The following is a 26,058-nucleotide window of genomic DNA, read 5'->3' on the forward strand; positions in this document are numbered from 1 at the left end:
GTTATAAATGCTGGCTTTCTCATTCTCAACTCATAAGTTGTGGTCAATAATTCAATAAATTTGAGGACCTAGGTACAATATGTATTCCTTTCTTAGCCTCAGGATTTTTAATCTGCCTCATAAAGACTTCTGAGTAAATTGATGCAAGCCTTCTATTATTTCCCTATGGTTTTCTCACTAGCAAATAATACCTTTCAATACAGAAGATGATTTCTGGTCAAATTAATTTATTATAATCTCATATTAATAATTATTTCCAGAAAATATCTGGAGCAGATGTCACTGGAGCATATTTAAGAAACGAATGGCATTTAAAGGTTTAATTTAAACTGATCACATTTATAAACTTTTAATACATAGATATTCTTTGCTTATCTCTAATTTGAGAAGGATGGTTTTGTCTTTGATGAAAGCTATCTACATTTTAAAATAAACCATTTCCTAAACCTATTCTAGCACCCAGTGTTTCTCTTCCCCATTGTGATAAAACATATGTAAGCATATAGAGGTGACAAGGTTAAAGTCGTACCTTCTCTAACATTCCATGATCAGTCTCCTGAAACATGTGAAATTCATCATATTTTAATCAACTTGTATATTATCAGCCCTGACACAAAAAAATTATATCAGCTCTGACTGCCTCAAACCACATCTTAGCAGTCAGAGACTGGCTCTCCAGGCTATTCCATCTCATTTGAGAAGAAAACCGAGAACCAAACAAATTTTGGTCAAGTAACTTAGGAAATATTTAAAATGGAATACATATTTCGAGTAACAAATAGATGATATTAAAATAATTTTATATGAAACTTAATCTTTAGAAAAATATAACATTTCGAAGGAAGGCTTTGAACTCAGCCATGAAGCCTGATAATATGTGGCAATTTTGGGATGCCATTGCTGACTGTGGCCTTGGAAAAGGTCAAATTAAAATGAAAGTATACATTTTAAATGACAGATAGTTTGTTTCACTTAGCATAGAGCAGTATGGTACCTTCACTAAACTTCCTAGATTCAAGGTTGATTCAATCATCTTAACAAAACTAAATTATTAATTTAAAAACACACAGTTTTCATGTAAAGCAGAGAGTTCCCTCTTATTTCCCAGAGAATTAAAATTGTCATGTGGATCACAATGTATTAAATTGCTTGAATAGACTCCCAGTCATTTTTACCTTAGAATGAACTTTGCAGGTAGTCTATATCTTTAGCTTTGTTTAATAGATTCTAAGATTGTTTGCATGAAGATCCACTGAGTTTTAGTCATTATTATTGACAGGTGGTCAGTTGCAGCTTAATCAACTTAAAGAATTATACAATAATTTCATGAAGAACTGTTAATCCTATGTCAAACTTCAGTTACATAGATTAAAAACTATGTTTGGATCATGCTTTAAAGTCTCACACTAATTAAAGCTTATTAATAATGTCTATGCACACATACATCATAATTTTATCAGTATTAGGATAAATAAGTTATTTGTAAGAGTCATTTGAAGGATAATTATAATTTCATGTATGTAAAACAGGTATTTGACCTAGACTCAAGTTTTAAAATGTATATTGATATAACTAAGGAAATGTATAGTAGGAAAATAGGATTTGTAGGGACAAGAAGTAGATTCATATTCTACTTTTGCTATTTATCAGTGGTGTGCCCATAAGCAAATAGTTCTAAAGAAGATGAATTCTTAGTTCTAAAGAAGGAAACAGTTTACTGGGGTTGGGGGGCCGTATAAAGAGATGATAACAGACTAGAAGTAATGAATATGAGGAGGCATATTGGGGGGTCTAGAAAAGTTTCCTCCCCCATTTGAGAGTTAAGAAGCCTTTCAAGTAGTAAACAAAAAGGAACAAACACTGGCTTACAGTTGTTGGTAGAAATGAAAATTGCTTATAACCATTTTAATGAACTTTAAGGCCATATCTATTAAACTTACATATGAAGATTTGATTTTTTAAATTTACCTTTAGAAATACATAACATGAATGTAATAAGCAAAACTCCAGAAAAAAAAATCAGCACCTGAAAGATCTCACTATGGAACTATAAATTATGAACAATTTTTTTATGTTATACAATTAAAAAGAAAGTGTTTCATTCTAAGAAGCTAATGGATATGTTACTTCCCAGAAATAAGAGTTCAAAGGAGAAATGTCAGGCACGGAAGGGAAAGTTACATGAGAGCAGAGAGAAGTTCTTTTTTAAAAGGATTTAAGAAATACTTATATAGTGTTTATTATGTGACAAGCACTCGTAAGCAGTTTATTATTTTAAATAGAAATTCTATAATGCAAATACTACCATTTTCTTATTTTATAGATGAGTATTCCGTGATATATAAAGAGGTTAAATAACTTTCTCACACAGCAAATCCATGTAGTGGAGCTTTGCCATCAGTGGTACAGTTGCAGAGTCTGTGATTTTGAGATTTATGCTGTGCTGCTTCTAAAACAGTAAGATGAATTGGCAGTGTTTTGGAGGAAAATAATAGGAAAATAGTAAAAATACTGTAAGAATTAAGAATGTTAGAATAAATGTTGTGACAAGAAGAATAATAGATGCACCCAGGCCCATGGGGAACAAGAAACACAGGCTTAAAGATTTAGAAGAATTGAATGAAAAGTAATAAAGTGTTACACCAATGAGTAGAGAGAAAATAATATAGAAAGAAGGAAAAAAGGGAAATCCAACATAAACAAAATTGGTGCACTTGCCGAAGAGAACAGAAAACAGAATAATTTTCAAAGATGTAATTCAAGATTACTTGTTGAAAATATGTACACTTTTATCTGTAGACAGGGAAAAATATGTCCCAGGGGGAAAACAAAAATTAAAAAAAAAAAACATAAAATTCAGCAGTAAAATAGTCCATGGTAAAATCAGTGGATTCAAAAGACAAGGAAAAAATCTAATGGGAGAACCAAGCTAAATATAAACAATAAAAAAAATCATCTTCTTCAGGGAATTTATAGTAACAGCCATCAGTCAATCAGATATATGCACAAAAGAGATATTTTCACACATTGAAGAACTGAAAGAACATCCTGCTCAGAGCATTTTTTCGGGGGAAACTATGAGAGAAAAAGTTTCTATCAAGGAAGTAACAGATGAGCCCCTTTAATAAACACCTTTCCCTGGCATTGTAGATACAGCTAACAAGACAAAACTGTCTTGGTTCTCATTGAGCTAATATTCTAGTTACACAATGGCATAGAGAAAAATAAATTGGAGAATAGAACATTAGACTATGTTCAAGAATGCTTATTGGCCAGGGTAATATTCAGCTGATATGTGCTGAGTAAATTATAATAATTGGTAATACTGTGGTACTTCTCTAGCAGTTAGTGAAAAGATGTTGCCCCAAGTTTTCTAAGATTCTTCAGCCTTTCTTCCACTGGGGCCCTCCGCTGGGACTCGTGGACCTGCCTATGATTCAACAACTAAAGGGAGAAGGCAGAGCAAAGCAGCGAGCCTCTAGACTGACGTATGTTCAGATTGGTTACTCCTAGTTAAATATTCTGAATATTATACCTGTTTATAATTACATTCCTAGTATGACAACTACTGAAAGTAATCCCCAAAGTCCCACAGCAGAATAAAGAATAATTTTTAAAAATAATCATACAATGAAATATATTAAGGTGAAAATGAATGAAATACAGCTACAAGTAACCAAATGGATGAATCTTACAATATTATAAATATTACAAACGTAATATTGGGTAAAATGTTATGATAAAAATAATAGCTTTGAGTGACAGAGTTTGTGTAGTATGATTCCTTTATGGACATTAGAACATATGTGAAGTTAAACTGGTCACTTATGCATATTTACAAATTCAATAAAACTGTGAAGAAAAGCAAAGAAATCATAAACATAAAATTCAGGGTGATTGGTGCAATTGCACTGGGCTACAAGGGATACTTATTATGATTTTGGGTTTCATTGTCCAGGTGGTGGTTATGTGGCTTTAATTTCATTATTGGGTGTTAAACCATAGGTAGGGTTTATATATGCACTTTAGTGTTCATGATATTGTGGAACAAAACCATTCACATAGCAGAAATGAAACAAATGAAAATCAACATTTTAAGGGTCCAAAATCGAAGTAAGAAAAGAACAGAATAAACCTAAAAAAGTAAAGAAAGATAATGAAAACAAACAAAAATGATAGAAATAATTTAAAAAGTCAAATGTTAAGTCTTTGACTGTATAGTCTTCCTGCAAACTTAATTTTAAAAACTAACAAATTCAAAACAAACAAAAGTGAAAAGCAACAAACAAACCTAACAGAAAAGCAACAAAGAAAAAAATGGGTAAATATATTAAGAATGAAACTGTATACATTAACTATAGAATTAGCATAGAATTAAGAATATAGCAAGCAACTTTTATCTAGCAAGCTTATAAATTTAGATGAATCTCAATTTCCCAGAAATATTTTTTAATCTGACTCAAAAAAGAGATAGAACATGGTAAACTATCAGTTATTAAATAAGGTGGCTAATAATCACAACTGTTTTTCGTATCTTACTGAAGATGCTACCAAGTGAAGTCAAAATAGCATAGCAATGTAAAGGAAAAACAATTCTCAAATATTTTAGCATCAGTAGATCTCTATAATTTTAGGAAGAAAAGAATAATTAATCTAGAGAAAATAAAACACAAAATAAAATCCTATTAATTATTAAAAATATCTCTTGGAAATCTTGCAACAAAAGTCAAACCCAGACTGCAGACCACCAAGATTACAAAAATAATGAAAATCCTGAATATCAGAAATTTGTGTCTGTATAACCTATCTATTTATATTTTTTGTGGACTGACTTAGCACTTTATTTTCCTTTTAGAATTTATTGCTAATTTTTTCTTGTCTGTTTTGTGTATACCTATCTTCCTCCTTTTTGAATTTATTATGAAAGCTAATGACTTTGCCATTTTACTAGCTATTGAACATATTAAGCTCACTTATTCATGTGATTATTTTCTAATTTATTAACTTCTGCTATAATCTTTAATTAGTCCTTCTCCTTTTCTAAGAATTGATATTTAATGACTATTTTTAATTGAAAGATTAATTTTATTATATTCTTTCTTGTTTAGTAAGAAAAATATTTTAAAAGATAGCTTTTTTCCTTAAAACCTCTTAGGAAGTATACAAAAAGATAGAGTGTTGCAAATAAAAATATCTTTATGCATGTAAATATTAAAGCCTAGATGAAATGGATGTCTGGGAAGGGTAGTGGAGAGGGAACTGGAGATGGTTAATGGGTACAAAAATGTAATTACATAGAACGAATAAGATCTAGTATTTGACAGCTCAACAGGATGGCTACAGTCAAAAATAATTTATTGTACATTTTTAAATAACTAAAATATTGGATTGTTTTTAATACAGAGAAAGGATAAATGTTTGAGGTGATAGATCCCCATTTACCCTGATATGACTATTATGCGTTGTATGCCTGTATCAAAATATCACATGCACCCTATAATACATACACCTATTATGCACCCACAACAATGAAAAGGAAAAAGAAAAAATGCTTTCTTACATTAAATATATGTATATATCTCTGTATATATATATTCATACACACACAGACACAAAGAGACAAAGCAAACTCTAAAGAGGTTACCGTTTTAGATGTTTAAAAGTCCTGTCACCACCAAGTGCTTAAAACAAGACAAAGTGTTTCACAGATAAATATTATAAAACTTTTAAGAATAAGTTTAGTTCCTTTTTAAGTTCTTTTAGAATGTAGAAAAGAAGGTCAATTTCCAAAGTTTATTCTTCAAGGCTGCAAAACATTGACTATATCCCAAGATAAATATGACATTACAAAACCCTATACCAAACTCACTGGATTGCTAAGCCTTTGAATAATGTATTAACAGATAGAAATAACAGCATGTTTAAGGATACTATACTATTACCAATGGTGTCAGTACAAAAGAGGGAAGGCTGGCTTAATCTTAGTACCTTTTAATATCATTTTCCATATTGAGAGATGAATCTACTTTAAAAATCATGTGGTCATTTCTACAGAGATTGAAAAGCTATTTAACAAAATTTAACTTAATCTGTGCCTTAAATGTATGACAATAATTTAAAATGGGTGAGTATTTTCTGTATATGAAAAGAATGCATATCATAGTTTTCCCCAAAAAGCAGCATTAAGTTTAGTGCATTTAAGTGAAGAATAAGAAACATATATCCATTTCTGTTATCATTTTAAACATTGTTTTATATATAGAAGGGAAAATAACAAAATGAGTAAAAAGTTGTCTTAACTATTTAACTATCATTAACTTGATAAAGATCTTATTATTCAGCTAAAGCAAAAGAAAACAAAATATCTAAAACAAAAGGATTATTAGAATTAAGAGAATATAGTAATTTATTGAAATTGACAAACTGTTTCTATATTATAAATTATTGTATATCTGTGAATTTACCTTACATTAATCTTTATGTTTAATGTGATTAACTACTCTCTCCAAGAAATTCCAAGATTTATTTTTGGAATTAAATATGCTGAATTGAAAAATAAAAGCTTAAAATGAAGAATACAAAAGGGACATCAGGCCTACCAATTATTTTTTAAAAATACATTATTACACTTGAACATTTAAAAGTCTGGCAGTCACACATGAATTCACGCATAAATTGAGATCAGCAGATATCAACATAAGATTATAAAGAGTTGAGAAAAAGATAAATATTCAGGAATGTAGTATTTAACGAAGATGACTTTAAATAAATGAGAAAGAAATAAGTTGTTCATTAATGGTCCTTCAAAAACCTTTCTAGCCATATGGAAAAAATAAATATGGATAGTAACCATACTTCTTACAGTATAAAAATTCCAGATTTATGCATAAAATCAAACTTTCAAGAAGAAAGCATAAGAGAATTTGATCATATGATTTAGGAGTGTGAGAAACTTTATATATGTCACAAAACTTAGAATTCATAAATAATTTTCAAGCAATAAATATTAAAATTTTATGGAAAAATGTCATTTATTAAAAGTCAAAAGATCAAAAATAAACTGAAAAATAGCTGCAACATGATGGAAGTAAAAGGCTGAAAACAACATACAAAATTGAATGCCCATAAAAATAATGAAAATGTTCAAGACTGAATAGAAAATAAGCCAAATATATAAGGAAAACTTCTAAGAAAATTTTTAAAAATATTTTTGTATATGTAACAAAAATGATTTATAAACCAATGAGAAGATTTTAAATCTTATTCACAGTTGACACACGTCAATGAAAATATCCAGCATAATTTTCAATGCCAAGATTGACACAAGTCATTTGGTAATTTTTTTTTGTTGTGTGTTGGTAAGTGTATTCTTACACATTGTTGGTGAAAATATATTTAATAGAACTTTGAAAACAAATCTGGCTATGTCTATTAACAAGCTATTTGTTATTTATTTAATAGAATATATTTAATAGAACTTTGATAGAATAAAAGTTTAATAAATTAAACAAATTAATAAATTTATTTATTAATAAATTAATATTAAATTTATTTATTAATAAATTAATATTTAATTTATTTATTAAATTAATTAAATATTGATTTATTAAATTAATTAAATTATTGATTTATTAAATTAATTTATTTATAAATAAATTAATAAATTTAATAAATAAATTAAAGTTTAATAAAACTTTAGTAGAATAAAATATATTTAATAGAACTTTGAAAACAAATCTGGCTATATCTATTAACAAGTATTGATATACATATGCTTTCATCCATAAATTCCACATATAATAATTGATCCCAGAGGTCTCTTCATATTTCTGCACAAAGATGCTCGTGTAAGGAAGAGTATTTATGATGATGTAATTTGTAGTGGTAAATGGTCAAAAACTAGTTAAATGTACATTAATAAAGGACTGCTAAATGATTATGGCTATATACTATATACAGTCACAAATTATGCATCTATTCAAAAGAATAAGCCTTTTTCTATGAGCTGGGATAGAGACATGTTTAGATATTGGGAGAAAATTCTGCATGGGCCTCTTGTGTTTGCATATTTTTGTCAACATAGGCCCTGACTAATTTTGTTCCAGACTATCTTTTCATGGCTGTTTGTTCAGAGAACATCCTGGGAAGACAGACATGATGTCTCCCTCTGGAGAAAAAGAGTATATTTATAGCATAATATAATAAACTACTGTCTCCTGGGGCAAAGGTCAAGAATGCTTACTGCCCACTGTGAAAGAGTCGGGACCGCCTATCCTGAGGGTTCCTCTTCTGGAACACAACCAACTGCATGTTCAAACACCATTTTGTTCTCATTGTGTTGCCTTTTGGGAAGTAAAGCTCGATAACTATCTCAAATTGATATTCCAGTTACTGCTCTTGCAGTTATAAAGCCCCTTGACGCTGATTCAAGAGTCTCATGTCTTCTGCCAGAATCCATGAAACTGTGGCAGGCTAATTTGTTAGTTTGAAAGTAAGGTGAAATCTAATCCCAGTCCCCTTTCACAGTTCTCAACAAAAGTTCTCCAAGATATATTTTAGGTGGAAAAATAAATCAAGGCTCAGAACAGTATGTATGGTTGAGTATTAAATTTAAGAAAACTTTTAAGTGTGTGCTTGTGGAAGATTAAACTTCACATTCTTTATCTTGAATATGCAAAGGAAATATTTCTTTTAATTCCTATTTTCTCTGATGTTTCTCATGAGCTTTCTTCCTATTTTCCAACTGCTCACTGAATGCCAGGAAAAAAAATAGAACAAAACTTAATAAAACATAACTTAGTTCAAGCCTACTTAAAACTTAGTGTGCTTCAGTCATGTGAAGAATATCTTTAGGTTTAATTAACTTTCTTCAGAATACATGTTCCAGTCTTGTTCTTTTATTTGCTTCATCGCTTCTTGGATGCATTGGGGTGTATGGATTTTGCTGACCCCCTGTCATCATGTAGGCATGATGGAGAGGGGTGAGGGTACAGAGGAGGATGGGGAGGGTAGGAGAAAGAGGAGAAGTTGTCAAAAGACAAAGAAGCAACCAATGAGGTAAGGATCTAACAGGCAATTGAACTAAGCAGTAAAAAGCGTATTAGTTTATCTTAGAGAAATGTCAGTAGGATGGTGGGAATGAAATCTGATTGTAAATAAAAGGTGAGACTTGGAATGAAACCTACCTTCGCCTAATATAGTACTGGTTATATTTTGTAAAGAACGGGAGACACTTGCTCAATTTTATGGTTTAAGGGGAGGTATCAAAAATGAAGCCAAGGTTGAAATAGAGAAGAGAGAGGAATTCGGGACCCAAAGAACCAGAAGGCCAGGAAGTCAAGGCTCCTTGAAATGAATGGACCTAGACATGGCCTTGGGGGCTGCAGAAAAGGGAGCAAGATGGATCAGGAAGGAAGTTCAGGAAGGGAAGGGATTTCTGTCTTGCTCCTCAGCTCCAGGGTACCTGAGCTGGGTAAGTGACTTGAGAGATTGGCTAAAAATTTGGAGGAATCATGAAAAGACATTCACCAAGAATTTCCTTTTCTATATGTGAGGATGATTATGTTTTCTGTTTTTCATGCCATTTTGCAAGTCAAAGTGATTTTTAACTCAGAAGATTAACATATGCTTGTGTTATTTTATGCATTATAAACTTGGTAAAGCTATTTTCCAAAGTATTGGTATGCCAATGCAAAAAGGAAGACAAGATGTATTATCTAGAATGATTAAAAATGAGATAGTTTGTAAATGTAAAACTAAGTGAAGATTATCTATCATGACAGACTTTCAGAATGGGGGGTGATATAGCCCATGGGTCAAGAGCAGGGAGGGCAGCCTTGATGGGGGTGGTGAGTTTTGAACTGATCATATTTTCATGGGAAGATATTCCTTTTTATTGAAGTGATTGCTACCACTGTTGTCGTGCTCTTTCCTCAATCTCCAAGTGCCTTGGTTTTAAATGGCTTCAAAACAGCTGTGCATACTGGCTACTGTAGCAACCTTTCCTTAACTGTACAGCTGAGTACAGTTTGCAGTCCCTTTACCAAAATACATGATTCTATGAGAGTTCTACTTGTTGAATGAACTGTGTCCAGTTTTTAGTCCTCAAGAAATGAGATAGGGGCATCAGAGCAGAGCGAGAGTATCACATCCTGCAAAATATTGCTTGGCTTATGGATTTATTCTCAATTTAATTTTTCTGTCTACTGATCTAGGTGTTTTTTAAAATAGAATCAAAAGTGACAACTCTTTTGAAATATTTCTCCCTTGTCTATGAATTGCTTTGTAAATCTTGTGAGCTACTTCACGAGTTATGAAGTTTTTAAGAATAAATAGCAATGAACTCACTTTAGTCTCCATGCCAAGTGCAGATGTTTTTGTGATAGCTGATCTTGTTTTGTAGGAAAACTCTTGCCTTCAAGTCCTTCTGTTGGCTTTCAAGAGAATAATTTCCTTGTTTTAAGTCAGATCAAGCAAACTGTCAATAATGTTTATTAACTACCCACTTTACAACAGCTTACAGTGGAGGTTGCCTGGGGAGTTAGAGTTAATAGAAAAGTCATTGCAATTAGAGGATTTACAATAAAGTTAACTCAAAATATAAATGTTAATTTTGAACTGAGTGAGAAGGAAAGAAAAATAAATTATTGCAATCTTCTCCTTTTCAGTTGGGCAAAGAGAAAATAACATTCCAAAGAATTGAGTGATCATAACATTTGTAGATCATAAGGTGATTATTGGTAATCTTTGTTTTAGCCATTTCACAAATTTATTTGAAGGAGCAGTAAAAATGTTCTGTCTATGAAACATCTTCTCCTCAGGCATAATTTGTAAGCTTTGTGTGGGGGATTCTTTTCACAGCCCACTGGAATTCAGTGATGCAATGTTGTTAGTAGAAGAGGACTGACATTTTTTTCAGACAAAGAAAGTGGTCTTGTTTTTTAGACAACAAGCTTTGGGGAATGGAGGAATCCCAAGTAGAATTAGAAAGAGAAGTCATGGAGAGGCATTTGGCCTGTTACTTAGTGATTGCCTCAGCTGTGTGTTTGATTATGTGGGAGATTTCTATTGTGTTTTTTTTTTCCTACTGTCTTTAGACACACGTTAGCAAGGAGGAATATATACTTTTGTTCAGAAGTTTTTGCCTTCTGATGTAATTTTCAGGATGGCCCTGGGTATGCCAGGTACAATATTCAGATTTAATTATTTCTCCCAAGATTCATGTAAATTTCAACCCTCATTTATGAGGTCACCTCTTAAGCATATAGATTAAAATGCATTGAATATGTCAATGTGTGGCGATTACTTTTTGAAACTGTAAACTCAGAAATGCAAAATGATATACCTTCATTTTCCTATACGTTTTGAAGACTGTACCTTGAGTTTCTGCCTTGGTTTGCAAGGGCTACTATAACAAAGTGCCACAAACGGGATGGTTTTGAATTACAGAAATTTTTTGTCACAATGTTCTGGAGACCAGTAGGCTGAGATCAAGTTGCTGGCAGATTTGGTTCCTCCTGAGGGTTATGAGAGAGGCTCTGTTCCATGCTCCCTTGGGAGCTTCTGGCAGCTGATGACCCTTGGCTTGTAGGCACATCACCCCGATCCCTGCTTTCATCTTCACAAGGCATTCTCGGTGTGCCTGCCGCTGTGTCCAGATTTCCCCCCGTTTTTGAGACAGAGTTTCTCTCATTGCCCAGGCAGAAGTCCAATGGCGCGCTCTCGGCTCACTGCAACATCTGCCTTCCAGGTTCAAGTGATTCGACTGCCTCAACCTCCCAAGTAGCTGGGATTACAGGCATGCATCACCACACTCAGCTAATTTTGTATTTTTAGTAGAGACAGGTTTTCTCCATGTTGGTCAGGCTGGTCTCGAACTCCCAACCTCAGGTGATCCTCCTGTCTCGGCCTCCCAAAGTTCTGGGATTGCAAGCATGAGCCACCGTGCCTGGCCGAGGTTTCCCCTTTTTATAGGGATAACAGCCATATCAGATTAGGAGCCCACCTAATCCAGTGTGATCTCAACTAATTCTATCTGCAACCACCCTATTTCCAAATAAGGTTACATTCTGTGGTACTGGGGTTTAAGTTTTCAGTATATGAATTGTAGGAGGACACAACTTAGCCCATAACAGCTCTCAGTCCACTGATGACAGAATGTTATTAAATTCCATTCAGGTTGCTCTCAATCAATGTGGATTTTCCCTGGAGTCAAGACAATAATCCTTGGGAGTAAACTGTTCACAGTTCACAGGGCTTTGCTACTGTCGCCTGGTCCCTGCTTATGTCTCATTTCTCTAGCTGCTGTCTTACACGATGACATCTGTATCTGCCATGTGGTCAACGGTGGGCAGTCCTTGTGGGCCCATCTACTTGTTCTCACCATAGATCCTCTTCAGACAGCAACCTTCCTTTGAAGCAATTATGGTTGTTCTCCTGAGCCATGCTGGGTCTGTGGGACATTTGGTGGCCTATGTCAGGCACGTGTGGCCTTAACAGCCACAAGTGCCTTATTCTGTTGAAATTGTTCTGAGATGATTCAGAGAAAATTTGCAACTCTCCAGGGATGTGCAGGTTGGACCTGAGGCTCTATCTTTCCCTGTCTGTACTCCACCCCTCCTGGGGTGGGGCAGGGGACAGGGCCCTTTTGTGGAGTGCCACACAATTCATAGCTTTTCTATGCATTTCTCATACTGGCGTCACATTTTTCTGAATAATAGTTTCCTTTTCATTTAAATAGTCATTAATTACATTCTATTGGCTCTTCACAGCCCCTCAGGTTGCAAAGATTAGTGTTACTCTGTCTTCCCCAGGCAGTGACTTATGAATATGTCAGGATACTATGAGTTGTAACATCTCTTGATATCACTGAAATCCCAAGACAACATCATAGTTAAACAACATCTTTAATATTACTGCTTATAGAGAGACTGTTTCTGACATATATGTTTTTTCTTTTTTAAATTTTTGAGTGAAATATTATCATAAAGTATAAAAAATGATAATATTAATATTGTGTGTTCATCACTCAGCTTAAAAAATAGAATTTTTCTTATAGCTTTGCAAATCTAAGCTTACATCAATTCAAAACTTTTTTGATTACTCATCAAAAGTGAAATTTACACATATATGCATATTCATTTGTAATTTATATAGGCATATTTTACGTCAATATGTTGTGCACATAAAATGTACAAAATAAACATTTTTAAAGATAAAACAAAAATAAGGATAAGTATTAATTCTAGTGTTTTCTTCTTGTATCCCAAATATTTTTTTTTGTACGCCCTCAGTGAGGGCCCTATATTTTGGAAACCACCAGTTTGTATCAGGACCTTTGCTCTGAAGATGAAAAACACAGAAAAATGAATTTTTGCTGTTGGTTATGTTTCTGTTGCTTTTCCAAAGGCAGCTGATGTCAAGGTATAATATGGATATGGGAAGGGGTGGTATTTAGGAACCTCAAAATAATACACAGACAACGCACACAAGAAAATATATATGCACGTATTTAAGTATTTACATATATGTATGTGTATATATATGCATGTATTTAAGTGTTTTGTGTGTGTGTGTATGTTTTATATAGATAAAACATTGGTTAGCACTTTAAAGTCTTTGAATTCTTATCTGTCTCCAATTGGTTTTGAATTCATCTCTTAGTAGGTTTGTCTGTTAGTTTTGTGGACATTCTCCAGGAAAATTTCTTATCTCTGTAACCCAGATGCACTATTAGTATTTTTTTTTTTTTTTTACTATTAGTATTTGATCAGGGATTTTTGTGTGCTATATGAGAGAAGGACTCAGAATTTGCACTTAATGTCCTTTATTTCATTCTGCAAAAGTACTTCTTCATTTAAGTTTAGGGTTGTGATGGTCAGGACAGTTGTGTTAGGGCAACCTGCTCTCCAAACACATTCGTGGATAGTAATAGCTACCATTTTATTGATAAGCAGTGTTCTAAGTGCTTTGTGTGTACTTAGACTCATTCCGTACCTTTGACTCATTCCGTACCTTTAACAGCTCTATGGGAGAGGTGCTATCATTAGCTCTTTTTTCACAAAGGAAGAAGCAGAGATAATGAGAGGTGGTATGAGTTGAACTGGGTCTCCCCAAAAGATGTGTTGAAGTTCTAACACCCAGTACCTCAGGATGTGATCTTATTTGGAAATTGGGCCTTGCAGAGATAATTTATTAAGTTGAGATCATACTGGAGTAGAGTGGGCCCTTAATCCACTATGGCTGGTATCCTTATAAGAAGAAGAAAAGAGGCCGGGCACGGTGGCTCACGCCTGTAATCCCAGCCTTTGGGAGGCCGAGGCAGGCGGATCACCTGAGGTCGGGAGTTCGAGACCAGCTTGACCAACATGGAGAAACTCTGTCTCTACTAAAAATACAAAATTAGCCAGGGGTGGTGGCACATGCCTGTAATCCCAGCTACTTGGGAGGCTGAGGCAGGAGAATTGCCTGAACCCCGGAGGCGGAGGTTGTGGTGAGCCGAGATTGTGCCATTGCACTCCAGCCTGGGCAACAAGAGGGAAATTACATTTCAAAAACAAAAAAAAGAAGAAGAAAAGAGATATAGAGACATGACTGGAGAAGGCCATGTAATTGGAGTGATTGGAGAGGCAAAGATCGGAGTGAAGCAACTGCGAGCTGAGAAACTCCAAGAAATGTAGGTCACTGCCAGAAGCCAAAATAAGGCAATGAAGGATTCTACTCAGAGTCTCAAGAGACCCTGGTCCTGTTCACACCTTGGTTTTGGACTTCTAGTCTCCAGAAATATGAGACAAAATGTTTTTGTTGTCTGGAGTTACTCAATTTGTGGGACTTTGTTATGGCAGTTCTTAGGAAACTAATATGATGGATTAAATAGTTGCCTAAAGTTACATAGTGAGCAAGTCATACAAGCAGAATTTGAGTCAAGCAGTCTGTCATTGGAGCCTGCACTCCACAGCCCTGCCTTATCCCTCCTCATGGGACAGACAGAGCAGTGCCATGCTGATGCACAGCTCCTGCTGGGGCATGAGGAATAAGGCTGTGGGCAGAGATTGCTTCTTAGGCAACCAGTGGAACTTAGGATGAAGAACGCAGCACTGTCAGATGAAGAATATTATTAATGTTTATCAAAGATGCACAAAGAGTTCTGAAAAACATTTTCAACACTGGGAGGAATGTTAAATATCATCTCATTACACAGTGCTTTTACTTTGAGTCACCATTTAAAAGATAAAGTTTATAGCCTTGCTGATCTCCTTGGCATATACTTACATACATAGGTGAATACATAGACACACATATATGCACATATAAATGTGCATGTCTTTCTTCATTTAACCAGATTCCTTGTGCCCCTGTATTAAAAATGGTCAAGTTTCTATCTCAAACCATGCAATAATTATAATATCAGATAAAGAATTCTTTCACAATCTTTTCTTAGAATTCTAGATGTGACTTAGTTTCCTTCCTCTACAGTGAGGGAGGAAATAAGAGTGATTTGTGAAGATGCATGTTTTTTTCAGTAAAACTGGGGAGGTTTCACTTATCTCGGGTCTCCTATTCTGGATACAACATTTCAGGAGTCTTGGATTCCTGTTTGATTATCAAATTCACTTCCATTGACCAATAAATATTGGTAGACGTTAAGTTTTCAGGCTTGAGAGGCTTCTGTCATTTGGTGTGTCTGATGCTAACAGACACTCTTAAATAAAATGCCTCACGAGGGGCCGGGCACGGTGGCTCATGCCTGTAATCCCAGCACTTTGGGAGGCCGAGGTGGGCGGATCATGAGGTCAGGAGATTGAGACCATCCTGGCTAAAATGGTGAAACCACATTTCTACTAAAACTACAAAAATTAGCCAGGCATGGTGATGCACTCCTGTAATCCCAGCTACTCATGAGACTAAGGCAGGAGAATTGCTTGAATTCGGGAGGTGGAGGTTGCAGTGAGCCGAGATCGCCCCACTCCAGCCTGGGAGACAGAGCAAAACTCTGTCTCAAAAAAAAAAAAAAAAAGCCTAACGAGAAGGTAAAAGAGCAAGGAGGAAACTAAAGTGAGGATTGTTTTTATTGCAAAAGAGGTGGAGGAATCTTTAAAGATTTCTGAAACAGCAGAAAATCAGATATTGCATGTTCTTACTTATAAGAGAATGAGCTAAACAATGAGTACACAGGGACATAAAGATAAACATAACAGATACTGAGGACTCCAGAAAGGGGGAGGGAGGGAGGAGGTGGAGGTTGGAAGGTTACTTTTTGGATATAATGTTCATTATTTGGATGATGAGTACCCTAGAAGCTCAGTCCCCACCATTAGGCAATATACCCATGTAACAAACATGCACAGGTACCTCCTGAATCTAAGTTTTTTAAAAAAGATTTCTGACAAATAGAGTCTTAGAACTCAAAGCTAGAAGGTGACAAAGAGAACGGAGAATGTCTGTCATCAACTCTAATGGTCTTCCCTTTCTCTCGTTCCCTTCTCAGGACACCTGAGATATGCCATACTCTCTTTTATTATCATGGATTCTCTGGTAGGGAAAGGGTCACCAAGTTTTTGGGATTTATGTGGATGAAACACGGCAGAGGAAGATAAATCTGACACCCTCTTAAAGGGGCATGCCTTGCCTCCCTCAAGAAATTCTGATCTCATATACATTTTTAATTTACCAGACAAAAATATTGGGACCAGAAAAATTAAAAGATTAACCAACTGGCTGAAGGCCACAGAGCTAGCAGTGACATAATCTATACTAACACCTAGAGGTTTCCTGAATCCCAAACTAGTGCTTGTGTATTTGTATTTGTGTGTGTGTGTGTTTATATAACTTTCATGAATTTGATACATAAATATATGTTTGACTTTATAAAATTTTCTAAGTTCAGCTAAAATATTGTGTTTTGCTTTAGTATAATTTCAATTTCATCTTTTAGTCACAGGTTATTAGAAAACCCCCTAATTTTAGTAGTATTAATGCCAACACACCTTAACAATAAACATATCATGATTATCTGCAATTTTTTTTTTTTTTTTGAGACAGAGTTTCGCTCTTGTTGCCCAGGCTGGAGTGCAGTGGTGTGATCTGGGCTCACTGCAACCTCTGCCTTCCGGTTTCAAGCGATTCTTCTGCCTCAGTCTCCCGAGTAGCTGGGATTACAGGTGTCTACCACTACGCCCGGCTAATTTTTTTTTGTATTTTTAGTAGAGACGGGGTTTCACCATGTTTGCCAAGCTGGTCTCGAACTCCTGACCTTGTGATTCTCCCGCCTCGGCCTCCCAAAGTTCTGGGATTACAGGCGTAAGCCACTGCACCCAGCTGATTATCTGCAATATTTTAATGGATACTTTGAATGACACATAGAATTTTAACTGGTCATGGTTGCTTTTAGTAGGAAACAAGATCTGATCACAATTAATTGATGTCTGTCACCCCCTTGTTTTAATAGATTGCTTTGTTATGAGAAAATACTACTTTGTTATGAGAAAAAGAAAATAATTGAGGATGTAGTATGGGATTTTCAAGATGAAGGGAATCTTGGGGCTATTCAATACAATCTCTTAGTTTTGCACATGAGCACAGTGAGGTAGGTCAAGAAAAAACTCATGACTCGATTTCTGAATTATTTTATGTACCAGTTTTAGCATTATTCAGTTTTAAATCATGAAGTTCAATAACTTTACTGTTATAGTTCTTTCACCAAGGATTATGAATAATCCAAATCTATGCATGTGTGTTTCAAAGGAAGCAGTAAAAATAAAACCAGTGCTATCAAACAACCAATCCATAGCTTTTACTAACACCACTCTTCCCAGAGCAAGAGTCCTTTCAAGTCCATTGCTAAATTCCAGAACTAAACAGGTAATGTTGGCTGTCATGGGAAAAACATAGCTTTTGAGCTTACCAGCTATGTGACCTTGAGCCAAACCAAACTACTTAAACTCTGCTCAGTCTTCTCACTTGCAGAGTGGAAAAACAAAGCCCATCTCATTGGCTCATTATGAAAATCAGACTAGCTTGCATAAAGTACTTATCATAGTACTAGAAGCCAATAATTATTAGTTTCCCTTTCTTTTCTTTTTTATTTTCCTGTCAAGATTACATGGCTAGTTAGTGTCCAGGCAGGACAAGAGTAGAGACCTTTTAATTTCGAGGCAGTGGAACCCTCTGTATTCTTCCATTGTCCACATGAAAATGCTCTCAGGAACGAAAAGCAGAAATATCTAAGGAACATTCTTTTTTCTCAGCTTGAGAAGCAAGCCAGGGACTGGTGCCCTGTCTTAAAAATGGTGAAGTTTCTATCTCAAATCATGAAATAATTGTAATATCAGATAAAGAATTCTTTCACAATCTTTTCTTAGAATTCTAGATGTTACATAGTTTTTTTTTTGTTTCTTATTACTAGAGAAGGCTTAGGAATCCATGGTGGCTCAAAAATGACTAGAGAAAAATTGAGTTTATTATAAACTGAGCATATTTGAATACACTGGAAAATAGGACACAAAACAGGTTTTGGGAATTTACATATTTGAACAAAGCAAATGGATTTTAGCTGGCAGAGTCAACTAAGTGTTCAAATTAAAATACCTCTATTTCAAGGTTATCGTGAGGCTGTAGCAGTGGTACACCTAGCTTATTTGATGCACAGAGAGAATAAATTTTTAATATCCATCCTTCTCTATGTAATAAAATGGTTCCCAGTAGTAATCGTGAAGAGATAATTAACAATCAAATTTTTAAATTTGTTTTTTAGTCTTAAAACAGGTAACAATGTACGTAGAATAATACATTTACTTTTAAAAGATATTACAAAATTTAATTAAATAATTTATACATGAACAAAAATTTGCACTTACCTCAAAAGTTACACATTACATCCCTCTGTATGCTGTTTTAAAATGTAAAACAAATAAACATTCCAAGTGGTTAAAAAGACAAACAGAAGTAAGTTATCCTTTTTTTTGTATTTATAATCTCTGAGCTATAATTATTTCCAATATACATGTAAATACAGGGCTGTGTAGCATCACAGGTGTTGGGGATGTGAGCTCTAGTTATTCTTTACCCTTGATGAACTTACTTGCAAAGTGGCTGTAAGATTCTGGTTTCCACTTAGGGATGTAGAAAGTTACAAAGTGTGATTCCCATTCTTACGCTGAAGAAAAGTGGGACAAATTAAAAATCCCCATGTGTTTCTGAATTTATCCAAGATCTGAAGTCACAGGAAAAGCAACTGGCCCCAAATCTGGAGATAGATAGGCAGATGAAGGGGGAGAGAGAAATGCGCTCAGGCTTAGCTGGGTAGACACAATTAGGCCCTGAGGAAGGGTGGTTGGAAAGTTGGCAGCGGCCAAATGTGCCCTCATGAATGAGCATGAAGCCCCCGGGTGCTGCAGAATTTGAGAGTCCACACCCTCTTCAGATTTGTATCTATAAATCCTACTGAGCTCTCACAGCAAGGACTGGAGGATGCTTTCGAAAACAGATCCAGGAAGTGGGGAATTCAAGGAAGAGAGGAGCAACTCCTCCAGGATGGTCATGAAACTATCCAGACATTTAGTACCTATTTCCCCTATGAAACAAAATCTTTCACTGTTGGGGGAAGGGTAATACATCTCCTTGCTCTTAGGGCATTTGTAAGTATCCATGGCAGCTATGGGAAGGAAACATAAATAAATGAAAACTCGACATAGATAAATAACAAAGAAAACATATCACACAAAAACAAAGAGGTGGACTTATCATTTTCAAATTACTGAACACAAAAGCAAACAGAAACTCTTACAGGCAGTTACAGAAAAAGAAACATATGCAGAGGAACAAAGATACTAATGACGGACTTCTTGTCAGAAACCATGCAGGCTTGGGGAAAATGGAGAGACGTCTTCGAAGGCCTGAAAGAAATAAATGTTAGCATTGAATTCCATATCCAACAAAAAGTATATTCCAAAAATGAAAACAATTAAGGATTTTTATGAGGCTATTCATTACAGCAGACCTACCCTAAATAAATGTGAAGGAAGTTCTTTAGACAAAAAGAATGTGATACTTGACAAACTTGAATCTACACAAAGAAATGAAGAGCAATGGAAATGGAATAAATTAAAGTGTAATAGCATTATAGTTTTATTTTTAGTTACTCTAAAAATAACTGACTGTCTAAAACAAAATTAATGTCAGTAGATTGTGTGTCTATAGGAAACGTGTGTGTTTATGCAAAAGTAAAATGGCACAAAGAATGAGAGGAAAGAGCTGGGAATTTAATGTTTTAAGTTCCTAAAATTACATGTAAAGTGGTACAATGTTATTTGAATGTAAACTCTGGTTGATTAAAGATATATAATGTATATACTAGGACAACCACTAAAAATCAACGTATACAAATAGTAGAGGAAACAGAATAAAAAGTAATTCTCAATAAACAAAACAGAAAGCAGAAAAAAGAGGCAAAAACAAGAACTGATAAAGCTAATAAAAATTGCTTAGAAAGTTGGTAGATTTATATCCAGCAATGTAAAAAATCATGTTAAATGTGATCTCTTTAAACTCACCAGTTAAAAGATAGAGATTGTCAAATTGTATAAAAACTGAGAAACGACTAATCTATAAGAAACCACTTTAAAGATAAGACATTGACAGGTTAAATATAAATGAATGGGAAAGGTATTCTATGCAAACACCCGTCCAGTGAAAACTGGATCAACTATATTGATGATAGACAAAGTAGGCTTTAGGACAAGAAATAATATCAAGGATAAAGAAGAGATATTACACAATGAAAAAGTAATTATATCCTAAGTTTAAAAATGCTGAGTATATATACACATAAAGCATTTCAAAATGCATAAATTTTTAAAAAATGACAGACTGAAAGGGGAAAAAATCCACAATTGTAGTTGATGTCAATACTCCTTTCTCATAGTCGACAGAACAAGTAGATAGAAAATTAGTGAGGATATAGAAAACCTGAACAAAATTATTACCAGCTTGACCAAATTGACATTTGTAGAACAGCAGAAGACACATTATTTTAAAATGCGCAAGGAAAATTGAACAAGATAGATCATCTTCTGGGTCATATTAGAAGCCTTCAGAAATTTAAAAGAAACTCTATTGTCATGTAATAATGTGATTAAACTAGAAATTACAGAAATAGATCTGAAAAAAAATTTGAACAACATACTTCTACATAACCCGTAGGTCAATAGGAAATCTCAAGGGATATTAAAAATATTTTAATGAATAAAAATAAAATAATTTATAAATAAAAATAACTGAAAGAAAATAAAAATATATCAAAAATTTGTGGATTGCAGCTAACATAGTACTTACAGAAAAATTTACAGAATTAAATGTTTATATTAGAACAGAAGAAGTGTTGAAAATTAATTCTTCTATATATATTTCTACCCTAGAAAATAGAAAAAAAAAGACCTAATTAAATCCAAAGACAGGAGAAGGAAGAAAATAATAAAGATTAGAGAAAAAAATAGTGAAATTGAAAAGAGAAAAACAATAAAGAAAATCAATAAAACCAAAATCTGATTATTTGAAAATAACAATAAAATTGCTTTATTTTTAAGCAGACTGATCAAGAAACATACAGGACATACAAATCTTACCAGCATCAGCATGGAATAGCATACATAATATCCAACACTATGCATGTTAAAAAGATAGTAAGCTTATGATATCAGCAAGTCTATGCCTATTAAGTTCAGGAATTTAAATGAAATGGGCCAAGTCCTTGAAAGACACAATCTACCAAAATCAATTAAAAAGAAATAGATAACTTGAATAGCCAATATTGGTCAAGCAAAGTGAATCATAGTTAAACATTTGTAAAAAGGAATATTATAGGCTCCGATGATTTTACTAGCAAATTCTACCAAACCCTTAAGGATAAAATAATGCTGATTCTATACTACCTCTTCCAAAAACTAGGAGATTAGAGAATACATTTCAAATCATTTCATTAGGGCAACATTTTCCTTATCCTAAAAGTAGACAAATACCTTACAACAAACAAAACTACATGCCAGTATGATTTATAAACATAGAACACCAAATTTTTAATAGAATATTAGCAAATGGAATCCAATATATAAAGAAATACATAAAAATATAATACTTACCAACCAAATGAGGTATATCTCAAGACGCAAGGCTGGTACAACATTAAAAAAATCAATCAATATATTTCACTGTATTCACAGACTAAATATTGTTAAGATGGCAATTCTCTCTACTTTTATCTATAGATTCAATGCAATCCCTATCAAAATCTGTGCAAGATGAACTTCTATCCAGGAGATATGTACATATATATGTATATACAACAATTTACATACACATATATCTGTACATATATGTATATATAACAATTTATGTACATATATATGTATCCTGGTTATACATGTATATATGTGTATATATATGTTGATATACATATATATGTTTTTTATATATACATATATGAGACAATGAACTTGCATCCAGGATAAACATACATATACAAGTATATATAAATTTGTAAACATATATATATAGAAATATAGGTATATATGTATGTAAATATGTACATATATGTATATATAATTATATATGTTATATATTCATATGTATAAACGACTCTGAAATTTCAATACAAAAACGGGCAAAATAAGATAGATGTATTGCAAATAAGCATATGAAAGGCTATTCGGTATCATCAGAGCAGAGTTACACTGCCACAAGCCAGGAAATGCTCAAGATTACCTGCAACCACCAGCAACTAGGAGAGAGGCATGGAACAGTTTCTCCCTCAGGTCCTCCAGAACTAACCAACCTGATTTCAGGTTCCAGCCTTCATCACTTTGAGAGAATAAATTTCTGTTTTTTTAAGCCACCAAGTTTGTGGTGCTTTGTTATGGAAGATTCAGGAAACTAACACATAACAAATTATTTTGAAAAATGAGGTGTTTTTTGAAGCCATGTTATTGGCACTGTAATGGAGATTACCTTGCCACAATAATATAGCAACCTCATCCCCCAAGGTCTGCTAAAGCTCTTACTAACCTTAGAAAAAGTTGTAAAAAATAGTCTGAGTACTATTTTTTAAATATATATTTATCTTTAAACAAGGTTACACAGGCTATTTGATAATTCTTGACAGTCAGAGATCAATTCCTATTCAATGAGTTTTCCTAAATGGAAGAAAATGAATCATGGAACCCTTACTGGGCATAAAGCTTAGAAAGAATGTAAAGGCAGATGGCCCTGTCTGACATTAGCTGTCATCTTTGCCTCCAAACAGATGCTAAGGAAGAAGCTGAAAACACATTACAGTGTCTGACACAGTGTTAGTCTAAGCATGTGCCTAAGATGCTAATACAGGTTATGAGAGAAGGGGGCCTCCTAGCCAAAGTTTTGCAAATTCTAAGCTAAAAAAATTTAAAATATTTTTCATGATAAGACATATGAGGCTCAATAGTGTGCTGATATATATCGTGACACATTAGAACAGAAGATAGCAGACTCTTTTCCATGTTTATTTTACCCTAGAATCTTCTGTGAAGAGAGTTTCATGAAACTGAGCCTCCATGAACTCACTTCAGGGGATAAGCAACATAGAATATTGCTTCTGTTGATGCTTCATTGGGTCAGTTTGGAAGGGATGGATCTCTCCCTATCCTGTATACATTTTGTTTATTTTCCCCCTATCTTTCTATTTTTAACCATCTCACCTTTAAAAAGATGTTCCTTTGACCCACAGATTATTTCACATCTCTACTGTGTATACTTTAGGATCTAAGATGTCCTATTCAATATAAAATTTAAAAAATCACATTGAGTAGTCTTTTATTCCTGATTCACCAAATTACTGCTACCATAATGCTTTATCTTCTAAATCATTTCTATTTTCTGTACTGTTTATATGAAGACTGTTTATTGGTGTGGAACCATAAGAAACAGCTGATATTCAGCTTATGAAAGTGGCGATTCCATATGGTTCAACCTAATACATTAATGTTATTAAAGAGTCAACACAATTTCCAAGATAGTTGATTTATCAAAGAGCCTTAGCCACTGCAAGAATTTGGCTCAATGCTTTTATAAATAGGCTAGGTGGTTGACAGGTGAGATTACTTATGCTTATAAATGATACCAAGTTGGGCAAGATTGACAATATTTTGTAGTGCCACGCAGCAATGGAAAATGATGCAGTCAATTTGATGGAGTAATGTGTGCTGAATAGAATGAATTCCTAATAAAATACTTGCAAGGTTTTGGTTATAAAATAGAATAATTAATTTTATAAATGCAACAGAAATAAGAACATTTACGTGGACTGGTCCACATAAAGAGCAGTTTTAAAGTCACAGCCAATCACAGATTCAGGCTCTGCTGAACATGCCCAAATGGGCAGCCTCCAAGCCATTCATACTGACCAGCCATCTGGACCTTATCCCTTGGATTTCAGCTACCATGTTGAATCGGATCAATGACTTCATGTGGCCTATGAATTTTAGGCATTTAGACATAGTAGTATTGTCTTGAGTAATATATGTACACTCTTCCTGTAACCCATTCAAAATCTGCTCAACTTTCAAGGGCCAGTTAACAGTCAAGGAAGTCCAGAAAGTCTCCGCTCTTATGTTTATAGGTCATAGACTTTATCCCAACTTAACTCGAGGTGACAATCACTTGTGGCTGACGATCACATCAGCTTCTTTGTATATTAGCCTTGACTTTGAAGTTTGTACGTTCTTTGAGGACAAGGACCAAGTACTGCACATGTTTTGCCCTTCTGTCAGACTAATGTGCAATCAATAAAAACATTAGTAGGCGTCATCAAGCAGGACTTAATAACGTTGCCGATCACAACAATGAAAACAACATGCATTAAAGAAAAATGACTATTGAGAACATTAAAGATTGAAAAATTTATGTGGAGGCGGATGAATATGAAACAAAATATATACGTATTTTATGTCCGTATTACTGAAGTTGGTATTTAATATATCCATAAATTTCATTACATGCTTAATTCGAGTAACAGTAAGGCCAGTGTTTAGTAGAGTTTCATGTAAGAGTCTTTATTCATGGTTTGTGGTTTAATGTGTTATGCAAAATACAGTAAACGAAGTATTTTTTCGTTGGACTTTTGTCTCTTAAATACTGAGATGCTGGATAGAATGGTTTTTCAGTGCTGAATTTTCTGACTCTGTGATTTATCAGGCTTTTTTATGTATTATCCTAATGTCTTTATAAATTAATGTTTTTATAATTTATCAGTTGATTATTGAAATAAAATTTTCATATTCCATTGCATTTTATATAATAGCATTACCCCTCAGCCACTGTGATATACATGAGTTTCAATTTATTATATCTCAGTCCCAAATCAATGTCACCGTTAAGAGTATGTGTTACAGTAGTGGTTACCTTTGGAAAACAATCTGAGTCTGACTAGATGTTGTTCAATCCCCAGGCCATGGTAAGTGTGACTGTGGCAAGTGCAAGTGTGACCAGGGATGGTATGGGGATGCTTGCCAGTACCCAACTAACTGTGACTTGACCAAGAAGAAAAGTAACCAACTGTGCAAGAATTCACAAGACATCATCTGCTCTAATGCAGGTAAGAAGTATACCCTGTGAAAATTGTTAAGTGGAATAATCAAATTTTGTTTTTAATGGAAATATGTGGGCGTGGAGAAATGTCGAATCTCAGAGTGAGTCTGCTTTTGAGTATGTTTTTTAGAAGTGAAATTCAGATAAATCAATAGAAAAAAAAATGCCATCTTGCTGAGACTGGCAAGTTTGATGCTTTCCAGCTGTTCCAAATGCCTCCTTCTAGCAGGATATTCACTGGAAACAACACCCCAACAACATTTTATGTAAATTGTGAGCCATGATATTGAATACCGGATTACATCTGTTAAAAAGGATTTATATAAACCGACTTAATTATTTTCTGTTACAGATCAAGGGTGCTTTGAATTTTTACCTTCGCAAAATAGAACCAAATACTTTAAATTTGATAGAAGTTTCAGATATACTGGTTATAAAGCTCTTTGA

General features: G+C 34.0%; 1 protein-coding gene across 1 annotated transcript in view; it reads left to right on the forward strand.

Moving 5' to 3' along the window:
* The window catches only part of ITGBL1 (integrin subunit beta like 1), a 261,142-nt gene that overhangs the window by 84,217 nt on the left and 150,867 nt on the right, over window positions 1–26,058 (forward strand). The window contains exon 3 of the mRNA XM_024230736.3: window positions 25,472–25,618. Within this exon, the coding sequence (XP_024086504.1) occupies window positions 25,472–25,618 (147 nt within the window). The remainder of the gene's footprint in view (window positions 1–25,471; window positions 25,619–26,058) is intronic.

Source organism: Pongo abelii, chromosome 14 (genome assembly GCF_028885655.2).
Source record: "Pongo abelii isolate AG06213 chromosome 14, NHGRI_mPonAbe1-v2.0_pri, whole genome shotgun sequence".
Classification (NCBI taxonomy): Eukaryota; Metazoa; Chordata; class Mammalia; order Primates; family Hominidae; genus Pongo; species Pongo abelii.